This window comes from Heliconius melpomene, chromosome 3, assembly GCF_056956725.1.
Source record: "Heliconius melpomene rosina isolate 202511_hmr_F chromosome 3, ASM5695672v1, whole genome shotgun sequence".
In the NCBI taxonomy this organism is placed as follows: domain Eukaryota; kingdom Metazoa; phylum Arthropoda; class Insecta; order Lepidoptera; family Nymphalidae; genus Heliconius; species Heliconius melpomene.
The window spans coordinates 5,804,584-5,821,968 of record NC_140391.1 but is presented as its reverse complement, the minus strand read 5'-3'; the positions used below and the strand labels follow the sequence as shown (position 1 = coordinate 5,821,968).

The 17,385-nt window shown below is 30.8% G+C and overlaps 1 protein-coding gene across 2 annotated transcripts; it reads left to right on the top strand.

The window, feature by feature from the left end:
- The first annotated feature begins 1,643 nt into the window (after window positions 1-1,643).
- LOC146539948 (salivary peroxidase/catechol oxidase-like) lies at window positions 1,644-16,506 on the top strand. Of its 2 annotated transcripts, none has more exons than XM_085207906.1 (13): window positions 1,644-1,970; window positions 3,792-3,901; window positions 3,983-4,283; window positions 4,510-4,747; window positions 5,190-5,352; window positions 5,593-5,786; window positions 9,794-9,989; window positions 10,144-10,341; window positions 11,226-11,509; window positions 12,370-12,525; window positions 13,072-13,192; window positions 13,895-14,075; window positions 14,591-16,506. In XM_085207906.1, exons 1-13 carry the CDS (start codon window positions 1,846-1,848, stop codon window positions 14,727-14,729), a joined length of 2,406 nt encoding a protein of 801 aa, XP_085064032.1. In that variant the 5' UTR covers window positions 1,644-1,845; the 3' UTR covers window positions 14,730-16,506. The 2 variants fall into 2 exon arrangements, with proteins under 2 accessions (XP_085064032.1, XP_085064033.1); XM_085207907.1 differs by lacking the exon at window positions 1,644-1,970 and adding an exon at window positions 3,683-3,717.
- Window positions 16,507-17,385: the final 879 nt, after the last annotated feature.

The following is a 17,385-nucleotide window of genomic DNA, read 5'->3' as shown; positions in this document are numbered from 1 at the left end:
ACGGTCCACCACACGCAGACACGTGTGTGACAAAAGTTTACGTAATAATATTGTTTAAATTATATATTGTTTTGCATATAATATAATATACCGCATATATTTATAACATAGGTAGGTAATATAGGAGGTCTAGCTCCAGGGACAAATATAGCAATAAAAATATTCTACATATTGTCGCTTTCTCAGTAGAAAGCGATAAGTTTTACCTAAGTAAGTAAAATTAATTATTTACTTATGCCATTATGGTACTAAGAAAGTAGTTTATTACAGTAAAGGTAAATTGTAATTTTACTAAAATACGTATTTTAACAGAATACTAACATAAGATTTGTCTTTCTGGTTTTATATTTAAATTTATTCGTGGCTTGAAAAGATACACAAATCAGATACTTTCTACCTTGACCTTTCTCTTTACAAAACAGCTTACCGCTTATTCATATACATTTTTAATTGTAGGTTAACATATACTTAACATAAATTTATTTCTTTATTTTATTGTAAGCTTGTATTATATATAATTTATCGATACAGTATTTACACAATATCAAAAGTAGTAAATATAAGTAAAAATACTAGCTTGAGGCCAGTCGTGGCGCAGTGGCATGAAGTGTGACTGAACGCGACAGGTTGTAGGTGCGATTCCCATTTGAGGAAATGAAAATTTCTTCGCCTTCGCCCTCGAGGCAAACAAAACCTCTAGAATTGATAGAAAGTAAGGAGCGGAGCGTCTTTACACTTAGCTCCCTTTGCCTGCCCTGCCACATGCGGGATAGAGCGTGAAACTGAAAAAAAAAAACGAAATACCAGGCAGCCTTACAACGATTACAAATGAAAAGTTCTCGTTAATTCGTTGCAATTCGCATAAACATAAACATTAATTAATTGCAAATTGCAATGGTTTTGTCGACGAATGGCAATGGGCGATGGCGTCAAACCGGCATGGGCACGCGTGTTGCGCGTGATGAGGGCGAGAGAGGGGGTGCACCTCTCACCCCGCCCCACCCCGCCCCGCCCTGCCGCCGGCCATGCACTGTTCATGCGCGGTCCACGTGCTTTAGAGCCTTCGTAGCTGTTCTTATATTTTTGTTATATGCTTTGTGCCGTGGTATCGCTTTTTTTTTAGAAATATATTATGATGTATGTTTCTATTAGGTGATGTGATTGCGATACGAATTTGGAAAAAGCTAAATTTATACTTTTTTACTTATAGTATCATGTACGATTATATCTTAAAATGATATAAATTAAACATTTATTTTTTTCGTACTTCTTATATTGATACTTGAAAATTATAGTTTACGAAAATCGTGTAATTATCATAGAAATCGATCACTGGTTGATAGTTTCCAGTTCTTTACTAATTGAACAGTAAAAAAGGCTCATACGGTGAATGTTAATCTAGAGTAAAAATATCAGTATATCCAATAAAATTGATTTTTTTTTCTTAAATTTACATAGCAAATTGTTTTTATTTGAATTAGTAAGCAAATACAAATATTTTTATTGTAATTATATATATTTAAAAATTAAATAACTACAAACACCTTATTCTATTTAGCTTCAAAACGAAATAAATCTACTCATATTCATAGGCTGTGACGGTAGTTATTAAGCGGGGCGCGGAGGGGGTATGTTGCGCATTCGTTCACAATTGTAGAACAGCAGTCCGCACTCACCATAACATCCAGTTCAGTGCTGTTTTGGCGGCTGAAGTGGAATTGGCTCCTCTGCCAATCTAATGGAACAGCGTTCCTTCGGGGAAGTGTCACCTGCAGCTATTCTATACAAACCAAACATTCGCCACAAAAGAGATTGTCGTAAACAACAAATACTGCTTCTGCTATTATGTTGTTTAAACGGATCATCGAAGGAAAGTCGATGTTGAACGCCGATGCCACTGCTAAGGATCGGTCACCAGAGAAATGTTCTAGAAGGAAGTCGGAATGCGAGGGTTGTGGAGAACATTCCACGTAAGTTAAAGCTTGGCTTTGAATATCAAGTTAGGTTGTTTGTATACAATAAGTTTGTTTAGTTAAACTAATAAATTAATATTAATATAATAATATGAAATATTAATATAATATGGAAAACTTAAACATACCGTCAGGACCTTTGTTATTTAATTTGCTAAGTATTTTGTTAGTCAAGCTAGCATTAAATGCGCAAAAAATTAATCAGAGGTAAAATAATAAATACCGTAGAAAACCTAAAATACAAAAGAAATTAAAATATGTTTTCAATATCATCAAGATCGAAGTAATATGTATTACTTTTATGTTAATATACCGGTTTCTCACATTTGTATGCATTTAAAGAGCAAGATTTCGCTAATTAGCTTTCTAATTCTTTTGGACTAGTAAAGATTATAAACTCGGAATTAGCATAAGTTAGAAGACATTTTTTTAGAAGACAATACAGGATGGTCAAGAAGTTTTGGCCAGCCTAAAGTTAGCTGTAGATGTCTACGCAAATTTGTTTTCAGGATTTTTTCTCTCTTTTTCTTTGACTCGATTTCCGATTATATATTCCGATTCCGATTATATTATAAAGTAAATATTTATATTTTGTAAAGAAACAAAATGACTGATTCAGCTGTTACAATCACAGGCGTAGGAGACGGGGCGGCCGGGTGGTCCGTGTCCACCCCAGGACAGTCTTGTGCCCACCCTAGAAAATTTGATAACAAAAAAATTAAACTTTAATTAAATGAGGAACAGAGTGTCTTAACACTAGGTTTCCCCTGTCTACTTTAATTGTGTATGGAGCTGAAAAAAACCTGAAAAAATTAAAAAGAACCTTTACACGGCAAAATCAAAGCTAAAGTCCAGTTACAATGTTCCTAGATACGCTTATGGTTTACAGTGTTTAAATATAAAAACAATTTAAAATAACGCTTTGTTTATTTTATCCTTTTTATATTGTTGTTTGTTTTTGCTTACAGAAATTTACGTCATAATTTTTATCTTTGTTACACAAGATTCTTTGAATTATGCTTGAATTTATCTTTTTTTTTGTAATACAAAAAAAAACAATAACCTTATTTCAAACTATGCTTAGTTTACGTATAAAGATTAGGTATTATTGACGTTTCCTCCCTTACTTACTGTTAAGAAGAAAATGTAAATATTGCAGAATAGCAATCTTTCGGGGCTTAGCCAGCTTGAATTAAATAACTATTAATATACTAATCTGCTTTCATATCTTTTTCTAAAAAGAATCGCACGACAAACAAAATGTAAGTAATGCAGATTAGTGAATTAATAATTATGTAGTTCAAGCGGGCGAAGTCGCGAGTCCGTTTATACAAATATAGCGTACCATTGAAACATTAGAGATCAATGATCCAGCAAGAAATGGACTAATGACTGGTCAAAAGGAATCAAAACGTAATAATTAAAAGATTGCTTATCTGTTGACTGTTATTGATCGCTCTAAAAATCTACATAAATACGAGTATATTAAATTCCTAGTAAACGTGTTGTTGTTTTGTCTCTTTCCAATCACATCCGGGGGCTCGTCTCACAAGTCCAAGAACCGGCACGATGTAATCATGACGAAATGCCCTACAATCTTGAGGTCACGATATCAGAGGTCCCAATAGATAGCCCCAAGTAATGTTGATCTTCATATAAACTCTTTGTTGCCAGAGTTGTTCATCAGTTAGTTTTCATTCTTAATACTAAACTAACGAATGTTGTTCATTAAAATTCGTCGAATGTGAGTTTCCTTAAACGGTTATTAAAAATTGTACTCTATCAGTTCGTAGTTCTAAATAACAATTTTGTTTCTAGTATTCTGGAAGAAATGACGAAGATGGTACTACTGGGAGTAGTTTTGTGGGCTGGAGTGACATTTGGAACTCACGTCGCTCCATATCCATTGAACCTTATACTAACTACAGGTATGCATAAAACATTGTCTTCAACTTCTGCTGCTGCTTCAAGTAAATTCATATAGATATTAAGCAGAGATTTTTTTACAGATATTATCCATCCACCACCCATGTACGATTTCCCGTTTCCAAGTGCAGAGATGCTGAAAAAACTACCTCCTATAACAGCACAACATACCAACAGATCACTCGGCATAAGTAAAATGACGGTAAATATGCTTGAGCGCTTGGAAGAAAATTTGGAAATTTCTGGAATAAAACCTAACCCTGGTTCTACGGCCCAAGGTTTAGCGATACTTGGGTGCCCATCAAATGATGCGATGAAATATGAGAAGTCATCGATGACGATTACTAAAGCCTCGCAAAATCTAGTCTGGTCACGATGCACAAGGTTTGTGTTTTTTGTTTTGAAATATTTTTAATTTATCAACTGTGCTCAACAGTGTATTCTTATTGGTTGTTTTTTTACTATTGGTTCTTTTACTGGTTCTCTTATTTTTTTGTCATCAAGTTAAAAATAATAAAAAAATACTGACTAGACTAATTGTTAATAACAATATTTATTTAATTTGTATAAATATTGGCACAAAAGTTATCGAAATCCATGTTTCATTTAGATACGGGCTTGCGACGGACGAATGTGCGAGTTTTATAAGCACATTAAACTTGCGAGAAAGTGAATATGGCCCAGAATGCGCACAATTGGAGAGATTTACTTGTCGTACAAACAAAATGTCGTCTAAGTATCGAACTTTTGATGGTTCTTGTAATAATCCGGTACGATCCTCCTGGGGTCAGACTCTTACTGGTTATAAGCGGCTGTTGCACCCCAGATATCATGATGGCATTGAAGAAGTAAGTAAAAATGTTTAATTATTAATATTAATTTTAAAAATAATTAATTATTTTATTAATATAATTGGTGCATTGTTCTTTCTGAGTTTTAATGTTAGTTTCTATAGTTATAAAATTGCAGAGCTCAGTAATAACATTGGAGGTAAAGTAATAAAAAAAATGAAATAAGAAAATAAAATTTAATTATATTAATCTACCTTGCACTTTCCGCTTTATATAGAAATTAATTTAATTTAAATTACTAATTTCACATTTTATCTAAAAACTTGTTTACTTGTTTTGTTAATTCCATTTTTTTAAGAGATTGCTGTTGCATTTCTATTGTTCTCTGCCCTCACAATATCTCTGCAAAATTATTGTCACGATTTTTATTTATTATTAATAAATATAGGAAAATAATAATCATAGATGTTCTATAAATAAAATAAAAATGGCATTTTAGCCTCGTCGCGCCGTGAGTCACAAGGACTTACCTTCAGCGAGACAAGTAAGCTTAGTCTTCGGCAATAATTTGGATGTGCCGGAAAACAAGAGAACTATCGCCTTGCCGGTGTGGAGTCAGTTCGTTTACCATGATTTAGTTCATACACCCGTTCGTAAGACGAGTTAGTATAAATATGTACTTAATTAATATTTTTAAAAATAAATAAGAAAAATATTCTTAAATAACTTCATGGTAAGCTTTTTGCTCTTTAATCATTTTCTTTAATATATTTTTACTTTAGTTAGTAGAATATATGTAAAATAAGATTTTATAAACATTAAATATTATAAACAAAAAAATGTTATCAATTTTATAACAGTACTATCAACGACAAAACACTTAAATAAATGAATTATTTTAGTTCACACAAATCAACCGATACGTTGTTGTGACAACTCTGGCTCTAACCTGGCTCCACGCTACCTACATCCAAGTTGTATGACAATTTCCATACCTGATAAGGACCCGATATTCAGTGATAAGGCGACATGTATGGAATATACTCGTTCAGTTACCACTTATAGAGGCGACTGTACTTTTGGAGCTGCTGAACAGGTGAGCTTAAAATTGTTATAGCTTTTTGGTTTTTCCACAGATTTTCTGCATTTACCATAAATACCTTATGTAAAGAGAGAAATTTAGCAATTATAATGTTTTTTGCTTGTCTGTTTTGAGATATGAACACTTGTAAAACGTATAAAGGAGTTATAATGCTTATTGCCATTTGTAATTCTTGATTTATTTTTCAAGTGAATTACAGTAAACAAGTAAAATAAAACTTAATAGGTAATAACAAAACTTTAAATTATTTTATTGTTTTTACTAAAATAACTGAGTTGTTTCTCATAAAATAAAAGCCTGCCTTTTGCTTCCAACTATTCACTTCCTATGTTTCAAAATAATTTACATATTAAAACTGTACGCAATTTATATTGATAAATATATAATAACGTGTTTATTTTATCGTTTCCTTCTTCTTATATTGATGATTCAATATCGAATGTATGTAAAATATCGATTATTATAACACTAACAACAGATTCATAGATATCTAGCGTGAACTTTGTAGATACAGTCACGTGTATTTCAACTAAACAATTATTGTTTGTATTGATAAAATGTAAATATAACGTTACTAATAATAATTGAAGCTATGTCTTCTATTTCAAGTTCATAAATAATAACAATATTTTCTACAAATTTCAATTTAACGTTATTATTGTTATTGGTATCAGTATGAGGCATTTAAATGTTAATATTTTATAGAAAGTTCGCTTTTACTATTTTTCATTATTTTTGTAAGTATTCGATCAGCTTCACGCTGTATCACGCACACAGAAGGGTAGGTAGAGGGAACCTAGTGTTAAGACACTCCGTTCTCCACTTTCCGCCGAGTTCTAAAGGCATTGCTTGTTGAGTGAAGGAACTCAACGCCGCGTTTTGCCTCGACACCAGAGCGAAAAAATGGAAATAAAAATTTAAATAAATAAATAATTCATCTCGTCGACTGGGAACCGAACCCATAACCAGTTGATTTTACAATCACACTTAGTGCCCCTGCGCCATAACTGGCCTGAAGTACATGAAGGTTAACATATACGATAACAATCACAACAAAAGACTACAATAATAGATAGATAAAAAAACGTTACGACGCTATGACGAGGATTGTCTTGTTATTGTCATAAAACAAAGCATGTGTAAGGAAAGATAAGACACATGTAACGAGAAAATGTTATTATTTATTATTATTATTTTTCGTAAACAATATTCCTGCTTATGTGAGATTACATATTTGTCACGTCTTTTCTATTCTTCCATTAATATAGAGTATTTATTATTAGACTGGTTGTCCTCGGTTCCATATTATCTAACTTATTTATTATCCTAATAATATTATAAATATGAAAATTTTGGGGTTTGATTTTCAATTTTATGCCAAAATTACTGAACGGGCTTAGATAAAACTTTACCGTAAATACAGCTAATAAGGACATCAAAATTACAGATTATGCAAAAAAATATATACTCGTAGTTTTTTTTTAATAATTTGACTATAGTATAGCAATAAGGTCAAGCGGTCGAAGCCGGGCAAGGGTCACTAGTATATTATAAACTTTAAATAACATTGAAAGACAGGCTAAAATAACAGGCAAATACAACATTTATTCGTATAATAATTATATATTTTATATGAAAATGTCCACGTTGATATTAGAGGTAGGTTATTTGAATACATGTAATAGATTCGACTTATTGATTTGCGCTTCAAATTAATATTTATGGTTATTGAGAGTTATTGGCATCAATCAAATACTATGTGTTTATTTAACCTTTTAATTTATTATGATTGTTTTGTTTTGCAAGTGATAATATAATTTACTATTTTAATATTGTATTTATTATGTTTGGCTCCAACGTTATATATAAATCAGCTTCACGCTGAAACACGCACTCAGCAAGGTAGGCAGAGGGAACCTAGCGTTGAAACACTCGTTTTCACGTTTTCCGCCGAGTTTTAGAGGCATTTTTTGAGTGGTAGAACTCGACACTAGAACGAAGTAATGAAAATATAAATTTAAAGGAAAAAAGCCATTTCCTCGAATGGGGATCGAACCCACAACCATTCGTCGTGTTGCGCCATTTTACTTACATTACATTTCATATATCTACATTATATAACATTTACTTGTATTGAATAGAATACGCAAACAAATAACAACGCGAGTAAACTGATACAAGGTTAACACCGAGTCGTTAGCTGTGAAAACTATGTAGATATTATTGTTTGTTTAAATATATGATTTCAATTTAAAATTGCTATTTGTATTAATAATTGTCAATATAGGTACTAATAATTATTTAAAAGTGTGTGACTGTAAACGCGAGAGGTCGTCGGTTCGATTCTCTCGAGGATCGAGGAAATGACATGTTTAATATTTATCGCTCTGGTGTCAATGCACTCAATGTCTCCGGGATTTTGCGGAAACTGGAGAGCGGAGTGTCTTAACTAGGCTCCCTCTGCTTGCCGAATTCTACATGCGGGATACAGCGTGAAGCTAAAAAAGAAAAAAAAAATATAATTATTTACCTATTAATACGTAATGTTTTCATCGCATTTATTGTTTATATTTAAAAATCATATTTGCAAATGTTGCCATTTACTTACTGCGTATTACGGATGCAACTCGATACGGTATATCGCTTACGAAAAACATGTAACAAGATATTTTAAACGTAAACGAATTCATGGAAAACAATGCATAACGAGGCCAAGCCCAGGTGGACAAGCGTGCGACTGTAAATGCGAGAGGTTGTAGATTCGATTCTCATTTAAGATTCTTATTTAATGTTTTTATTTCATCGCTCTGGTAACAAAGCAAAGGGCAGCGTTGAGTTCCGCCATTCAACACGCCTCCACAATTCGGTGGAAAGTGGGAAACGGAAGTATCTTAATGGGTATGGAGTGTCTTAACACAAAGTTCCCAGGTTTTCTCTGCCCCTAATCTGCTATGTGTCTAAATCAGTAAACTATATCAGTTTATAGACATTTATTCTCAATAAGAAACATTATAATTACTATATATTTTATGATATTATAATAATATGGATTGATACATATATGTGGTTAAAGAGTTTATTTATTTCTCAAAAGAGAAATAAATAAACTTATAATATCTATATCTATTTTTATCCTATGTCAATTCTTTTTATTAGCCATCGTTTCACATGTTTTTTGACCTTAGCCTTAGCAACCTTGTATAGAATTTAATATAGACACGTGTCTATAGTTTTTATAATTTTATGTGGTCATACTTAGGAATAAGTTGTTTTCATTGTATGGACATTGGACAGCCTAAGTAAAGATCATACAAGGACAAAACCTATGACTTCATTCCGTGCTTAGAGTCTCATAGACACGGCAAAATAAAAATAAATTTTCGTGTAATTTTCATATATTCCTACGAAATAAAATCTATTTAAACTAGTTTCCACAGCCAGCAGCCAGCAACATGTCTTCATACGTATTGTATGAGTAACTTACTGTGTCATAAAATTAAATACTTACATAAAAACTCGTTGCTTATCTTATGTTTATTTCTATTATCATATCAAGGGATATTATAGTGATCGCTATCAGGCTTTTTATGTCATGAAAATATTCCATTACCATATGGAATCTTCATTCATATTCATTCCAGATCTTAAGAGAAAAAAATGAAAAAATAGTTGATCTTACGATGCGGAAACTGTTTTGTATATTTCTATAATAACTTTTAAGATCACAATGTTTCTCTCAAAAATACTTTTAGGTTATTTTAGAATTCGAAGATTTTATCATTTCTGCATTTTTTATAAGCAAAATTATGGGATTCCGGCTCGAAAAAAAATATTTACATTAAAAGTAGGTTTGGTTAGCCAAATTAACACCGTGGATTTCTCCACAGACCACCCTTATTATACTTTTACTAAAAATTAAAGAGATAGTGAGAAAACTATATATTAAATGTATATTTAACCTGAATAATGTTTTTAAAATATCGTTTGTCTATTGTCCACAGATGAATCAAGCTACCCATTTCCTAGACGGTTCTCATATCTACGGTTCAAATAGTAGAGAAGCGGCAGCTTTGCGTGAGAAGACCGGCGGGTTACTTAAAACTGTAGTGATTGATGATGAAGAACTTTTACCTTTAGCTATAAATCCTATTGAGAAGTGCCTAGTTGATAGCAACTCGGCTACTTGCTTCAATGCTGGTAAGTTTTCTTTATTTACTATTAGTTTAACTATATCTTGCGTTTTGCCTTGCTGAGAAAGAGAATGTAGTGAAATGCGGCTTTTGTCTCCTAAATATTAAAAAATAACACAGTACGTAATGAAAAAAATAACATTCAATTCTATATATTTTAGGTGATATTCGTGCCAACATGCATCCATGGTTAACTAGCCTCCATTCTTTATGGGTTAGAGAACACAATCGTATAGCCAGAAACTTGGCTTCCCTGAATCCAAGCTGGAATTCGGATAAATTGTACCATGAAGCTAGAAGAATTGTAGTGGCTGAATTACAGCATATTACATTTAGACAATGGCTGCCTGCATTAACTGGTAAGTTCCAAACACGTTAATATATGTAGTTATATTTTAATTTGGTTATAATTCGTCTTATAACCAAATTAAAATACTTGGCTTGCTTGGCAAGAGTCTAATATCTTTCTGAATTCATGTAATATTTCATGTTTTTCTTATTCATATTGGATTATCAAATATTTAATCATTTATTATTACTCACACATAATTTATTAAGGGGGGAAATCTATAAAAATCCAAAACTACATATTACGTCACATTCTTTGTAATATATTGCGGAAAACATAGCAAACGATCCATGTAAAGTGTTTAAACGTAAAAACTAATGATCTAGAATTCTAGGCTATATGGTGTCATAGAGTGGTTTGAACTTTGAGTTCCATGCATTCGTCTCGTGATCTTATTCAAATACCGCGTGATTGTAAAGTAGACTAATATGTACCTATTATATTTCTATTGTTATTATTCTCTGTCTTAAGTGGCTTTATAGATTATAGTACAAATATTGTTTTGCATAGACATATGCATTTTATATGTAGTTACGTTTGACGATATCAATAATTTGATACTTTTCATAGATACTGATTCAAATCATTTAATGAAATTTTTTTTCTCTTTAGAACATTTGGTTTTTCATATAATATTTAGCGGGTTCGATCCCCACTAATGGAAATTGGTTATTTATGTTTCTTTCTTTTGAAATATCATGCGCGGCGTTTAGTTTCACCAATTATCAATTTGTATGAAAAGCATCTTTATACTTTCCGTTTACTCTGCTATCCGAAATAAAGAATTTCATTCTTTTTTTTAACAAATTAAGTATTCACTTTGTTTAAATATGTTAAAATAATATTTACTTGTGGTATCAATTAATTAATCAAGTTTTTTTTTATTGTTTTTAGGTAAAGTTTTCGACGAATTGTATGAGAGCTACGACGTTGGTTACAATCAGGATATCGATCCCACTATATCCAACTCTTTCGCGACTGCCGCTTTCCATTTCGTCAATAGTTTATTAGATCAAGATATCGAAATGGTCGATGAAAATAATAACGTGACGTCACATAGGTTGGGGCAAAATTATTTTAAACCTGAATTATTAACTGAGAAGAAAGGCCTGGAAAATATATTACGAGGGATGGTCAGTCAGAAAAGTCAAGGATTGGACTTCAATTATGATGACGATGTAAGTAATAAATTATGTTTAATATTATTTATGAATATTTTTAATTCTTCGCTCTAGTGCCGAGGTAATATGCTATTCCTCAAAAATTCGGCTGTAAGTGGAGAGCGGAGTGTTTTAACACTAGATTTCCTCTGCCTATCTTGTAATAGATGAAGCTGAAAATGAAAATAATACATTAAATAATTAAAGTGTTTACCCTTTATTATGTTGTTTACGAACATATTTACTAATTAAATATTTATATTATAATTGCGCAGTTCCATTCCGCAGTCATGCAGTTTGTTGTTCACGTGTGAATAACAATACTTTGTATAACTTTTTGTTGATAATTGACTCTTGTGACACATTCATAAAAAAACGCCAACGTTACGTGATATTATGAATCACATTCATAATTTATTTCAGCTTCGTGTTGGTTTTTAAAAGTAATTCTTAATATGAATTACATTCATAATTTATTTGAGTTTTAGATTTGAGAATTTAGTATAATATATTTGGAACTGTATTTATTTTTATTTTGTTTTTTTTTTCTTTGTTAAAATTAAAATAAAAAAAAAGATTGCCCATATCCATATCCATATTATTTCATTATCCATACTTTAGTATATACTAATGAATGAGGAACTATTATAACTATTTATACTTAATACTAAAGTATGGATAATGAAATAATATGGATTTGTCAAACCAAATTATATTCATAGAAATTAACGTGCAAGAATTAATTATTGAAATTATATTCCTCGTATAAGAATTGAACACTAGAAACGTTATACTCCGTTCTTCCTCATTCATTAGTATAAGGTTATTCAAATCTAGATTAATATTTGACATTAATAACCATTTTTTTTTCGTTTCAGCTCCGTCACCATTATTTCGGTGGTCTGGACGTGGTGGCGTTAGATATACAGCGTGGTCGCGACCATGGTTTGCCCGGATATGCGCATTACAGAACGATATGTGGATTACCTTTACCGACGACTTTTGCACAGTTGAACGACGTTATGCATGTGCAGGTTGGTTTTCGTTTTAAATGAAATTAATTTATACTTTCGAGGCCGTCGTACTGACTGTAAACGCGACGGTCGTGGGTTCGATTTCCACTCGAGGAATGGATTATTTTCATTTCCTCAATGTAGTAAGAAAAAAATAAACAATGTTTTGAAAATTGCTAATAGTAGGAGCAGTCTCATATCTTTTGCCCTACAATATAGATAGAATATAAATTATTCGAAAAATCAGGGACCTAAAATATACTTATTTTCGAAAAATAAAATCTCGTTTGATCTTTGTAGTTTGTGATATATATTTTTTTTATTTTAATATTTATTAAATATATTTCATATATATTTTTAATAATATTATGTGTTATGTAAATAGTTTCCTGTTATACGAAATTATTATTAGGAACTTCCGGTTTTTTGCTTTTAAAGTTCAATGTCCTTGTCTGAATAAAATGCTAATGTTTTTTTCTATTAATTGACTTGACTTTGAGATGTCACAAGATTTTGTTAACATTTAAAAATAATATTAAGAAATGTAATTTGAATACTTTATTACAGACGGTGGAGAAACTTGAAGAATTATATGAAAACCCTAGTGACATTGACCTAGTTGTTGGTTTAATGGCGGAAATGCCACTTGAAGGCTCCTTAATCGGTCCCACTGCGACTTGTTTAATACGTAAGTTATTTGTTTCAATATTTATATTTCTTATTGACTTATTTTACTTAAATAAACACAGAGATCCCGTTCATTAACCTGTAAAATATATTTATAAAAATGCTCAAGCTTATAAAGTACTAGAAACTCAGAAGCGGCTTTAATATTTGTTAATCTATGATTAATAAGCTATTGTACGGGATGCCGTACGAGTGTTTATAAATAAAACAGTTTTCTATGATAAATATATAATATTAATGCATCTAAAAATATAATGAATTAAATGCAAAAATGTATTGAGCCACGCGCGGTACTCTTAATGACCGAAAGCGATGAACTGACGTATTATAATTAAAATATTGGTATTGAGTAATTTAGGTCATATAAAATAAATGCAAGCTAAACGCTACATGTACGCGCTTGCTCGTACAGCTATATTGCTGTAAAATGTCATAAACTTTTTATTAGTTTTTGCGTAGAAATGAAACAAACATCCATCCTCACAAATTTTCACTTTTATAATATTCGTAGGATTTGGTTTGTTTATAAATACAAATTTGACTACTTTATTATTAAAATTTCCATGGTATTTTATAGTCTGTGCTATATATATATCTCAACACATATAAATGTATAAAGTATGCGCAATGTATAAAGTCTTTGAGATTTTTAAACTGACGCCTTGACGATCTAATAAATATATAATATATTTTTTGTTTTTAGGAGAACAACTATGGCGGACACGCGTAGGTGATCGTTATTTCTACACCCACACTGATGAAGCAGGTGGTTTCAGTAAGAGACAATTTGCTGAAATAAGACGAAGTTCCTTATCGCAATTGCTTTGTGAAAATACTGATATTATTGCTATACAGAAAGATGTTTTCCAACCTCCTTCTGAAAGGTAATTATTATTTTTAATCAATTATTAAGTTAATTAAATTGAATGCATTAATTGACTTCATCAACCTTCACTCAGAGTGGACCCTATTGTCAAGACACTTCCGTTCCCTTATATTCGTAGCATTTCCTGTTCAGTGGCTGAACTTAACGTCGCGCTTTGCGCCAGAGCGAGTAAATGAAAATATTAAATACTTCATTCTCCCGAGAGTGGGAATGGAACCTGCAATAGTCGCGCTTTACAATTGCATGCTTGTGCTCAGTACCGCTTTAACGAATTATTTTCACTTCCCCGAATCTATAAACCGAAAAGAAGTTTTGGCATTAAATAGAAAATGTATCGGAGTTTCGGAACTTCTCGAACTTATTATGCAGGAAAAAATTAACAAAATAAAAAACGCGTCAATTTTTTGCTTTACACTATATCCCTCTTATGAACATCAGCAAAATCAAAGGGAACCTAGTTAAGTGTAGATGTTAAGTAAGACAATTAAAATCTAACATTTTTTTTCATTCCAGCAATCCCGTTATATCCTGTGAAGAAATCAAAAGAGTAAATCTCGAAGCGTGGCAAGATCCGTCACTGCGGCCCGACATTCTCTCTCGCACTACCAAATGGATCAAAAACAAAGTCGGTAGCGGCAACTCCACTAAATAGACTGATGTAATTTAATTTAAGTATTTATTCTTTTGCTACTATTAGTTTTAATATTGTCTGCGGCACATTTAAATAGCTGTAACATTTGTTTAAAGCATCTAACATAGTGTTAAGACACTCCGTTCCTCATTTTTTCCGTTCGCCGAATTCTGGAATCGACTAGTCTCATTCAATTTATATATTTTTTTCATTTGATAAATAGTGAGAACTTATATTATAACTAAAGGAAAACTCAGAAACTTGTAATTTATTAGTATATAACAGAAAAAAAATAATATTTGTTATACAAAGTGAGTAAATTTAAGTTTCTCCACTTTTATTAGTGTTTGTCAACTTTTCTTAGTTGCCCGATTTCTTTATATACGAAATATTAATTAAAGATTTTCTAAAATTTTCACACAATATAAACTGCCGCTTAGTAGATACTTAGGTTAATAATAATAATGTGAAACATACTGTAAATGTAACTGTTAAGATCGAGTGAGTGATTCAGTATTGTGTTTGAAAGTATAGTTATTTAAGTTTCTAAAAACTACGTTTTTAGCTTTTTTTTACTTATCCATATTTTACTTGAAATATAATTTTGCATTTTAAACGAAAATGAGAAGTCATTTTTATTTCAAATATTTTGTTATGAGGCTTTTATTTTTATCTTAGTAGTCTAATAATAATTAACTACGGTTTGTGTAAAGTTACTTCCACTTTAATTTAATAAGTAAAGCAATAAAAAATATAATTTTTAAGTAATTTATATTTAAGCTATTGTGGAATATGGATAGGTTGAAATGTTTAGTCCAAACGGACGCCATGTTGTACAGTGGCTGTGATAACGTGGAATAGTCCACTTCAGTGATAATAGTCCAGGAATGATCCCCAGTATATGTAGTTCTTAATTGTTTATTAGACATTTGAAATACAGATTGCATATATTTTTTTAATTCATCATTATTTTTTTTTCTCACAGAGTTTTAAAAATAATTTAGATAATAAAAATAATTAATATAAAATATCATGTCAATTATTGTTTTAATAAATATTAATTATAATCCCTTTTTTAAATATTGTGCTATTGTTAATAATGTACAAAATATGTGAACGTATTTTCCAATGCATTATATTTTAAGTTCTATATTTTAATTAAAATAAAAGTAAAATAAAAGTTTTAAGCTTTCATATTAAAAAAGAAATTATGTTTATTACTATTGTTAACAATTAAAAAAAAAACGATTTCTATGTATGGCCTTTCATAGGTCTTACATATAATTTGAAATTGTTTTAGCTAAAAACTCTTATTTCTGGACTATTTACTTGATTCAAGCTTATTATTCGATTGCGCGACGCAAAGATAGGAAATATGTTTATTTTAATTTTTATATGATTTTTTGGCACAAAATAGATTTTGTATATTTGTGCCATTTCACCAAAGACTGGATTGCAACTGTTAACTAATAATTATTTAGAATATTATAATTTTGCATATTCACATGAGCACATGCTTAATTGTGATGTATAAAAATAATAAATTAAAATATCAATATTTTTATGACCTTGCAAATAAAATCTTTTTATTTAAGTCTTAAGTCTGTAGAGTGTTTATTTCTAAATATGCTACGTAATTAATATATTAGTTCTTTATTTCTAAAAAGAAAATAAGAACTTTTGCTACATCTGTTAGTTATGAAACTCACGTGTTTGAGATTGTCGTTTCTGCTTGTGACATAGTTTGTAATTTACTTAATTACCTTTTTTGTACTTGAAATAAAATGTTTATTAAATATTAGAGTGTTATTTATTTTAATTCCCTTTTAAGCTTTATCTATTGGTCTCCGTAAATAATGTATATTTATGATAATTACCTAATTGGCTAAAGTCCAGTAGGAACGAATTCAAATCCCCGTAGCGTTTGGCGCTCTGTTCTCTCTGGCTACCCCGCTAGGGATAAAGCGTGAAGTTAAATTAAAAGAAAAAAAGAAAGAACGTTAAGCTTGTTTGTAAAAATTATCAAAAAATAATAATGATATGTCAATTAAAGAAAAGGAAAGATATTTATCTATTTTTTTTAGCACAATGTAGGTTCTTTCATGTAGGTTTACTCAATCATCAAGGGCAAAGTCATTAAAAGTATGTTTTACTTTTAATGACTTTGTTTTGTTTTGTATTTTAGTAATAACCTCTTAGAGTCGTTTTTATGAACATATTGCAAACATATCTCAGAGTTCTCAAGTTTTATCGCATCTTTTCATAAAAAGTTGTTATTTTTAAAGATAACCCCATAAAATGAATATAAATATGTGTTAGTAATGTCATTGAGGCAGACAGAGGTAAAGAAAGATAAAATTGTAGTAAATTCTATATTCGATAAGTGTCTAGAATCATAACTGTTTACTGATAAGAGCAAGTTTTTTATTTTCAAATATTTTTATGTGTCTAGGTCATATAGCAGGGCATGGAGTCTAGGTGCTAAGACCCTCCGCTCTCCACTTTCTACATATTTCTGGAGGCATTGCGTGTTGAGAAGCGAAACTCAACGCCGCGCAATGCCTCGAGACCAGAGCGAAGAAATGGAAATATTAGTAAATGTAAGTAAACATTTCATTTTCTCGGATGAGCATCGAACCCATAATCAGTCGCATTTACATTCACACTTTGTGCCTTT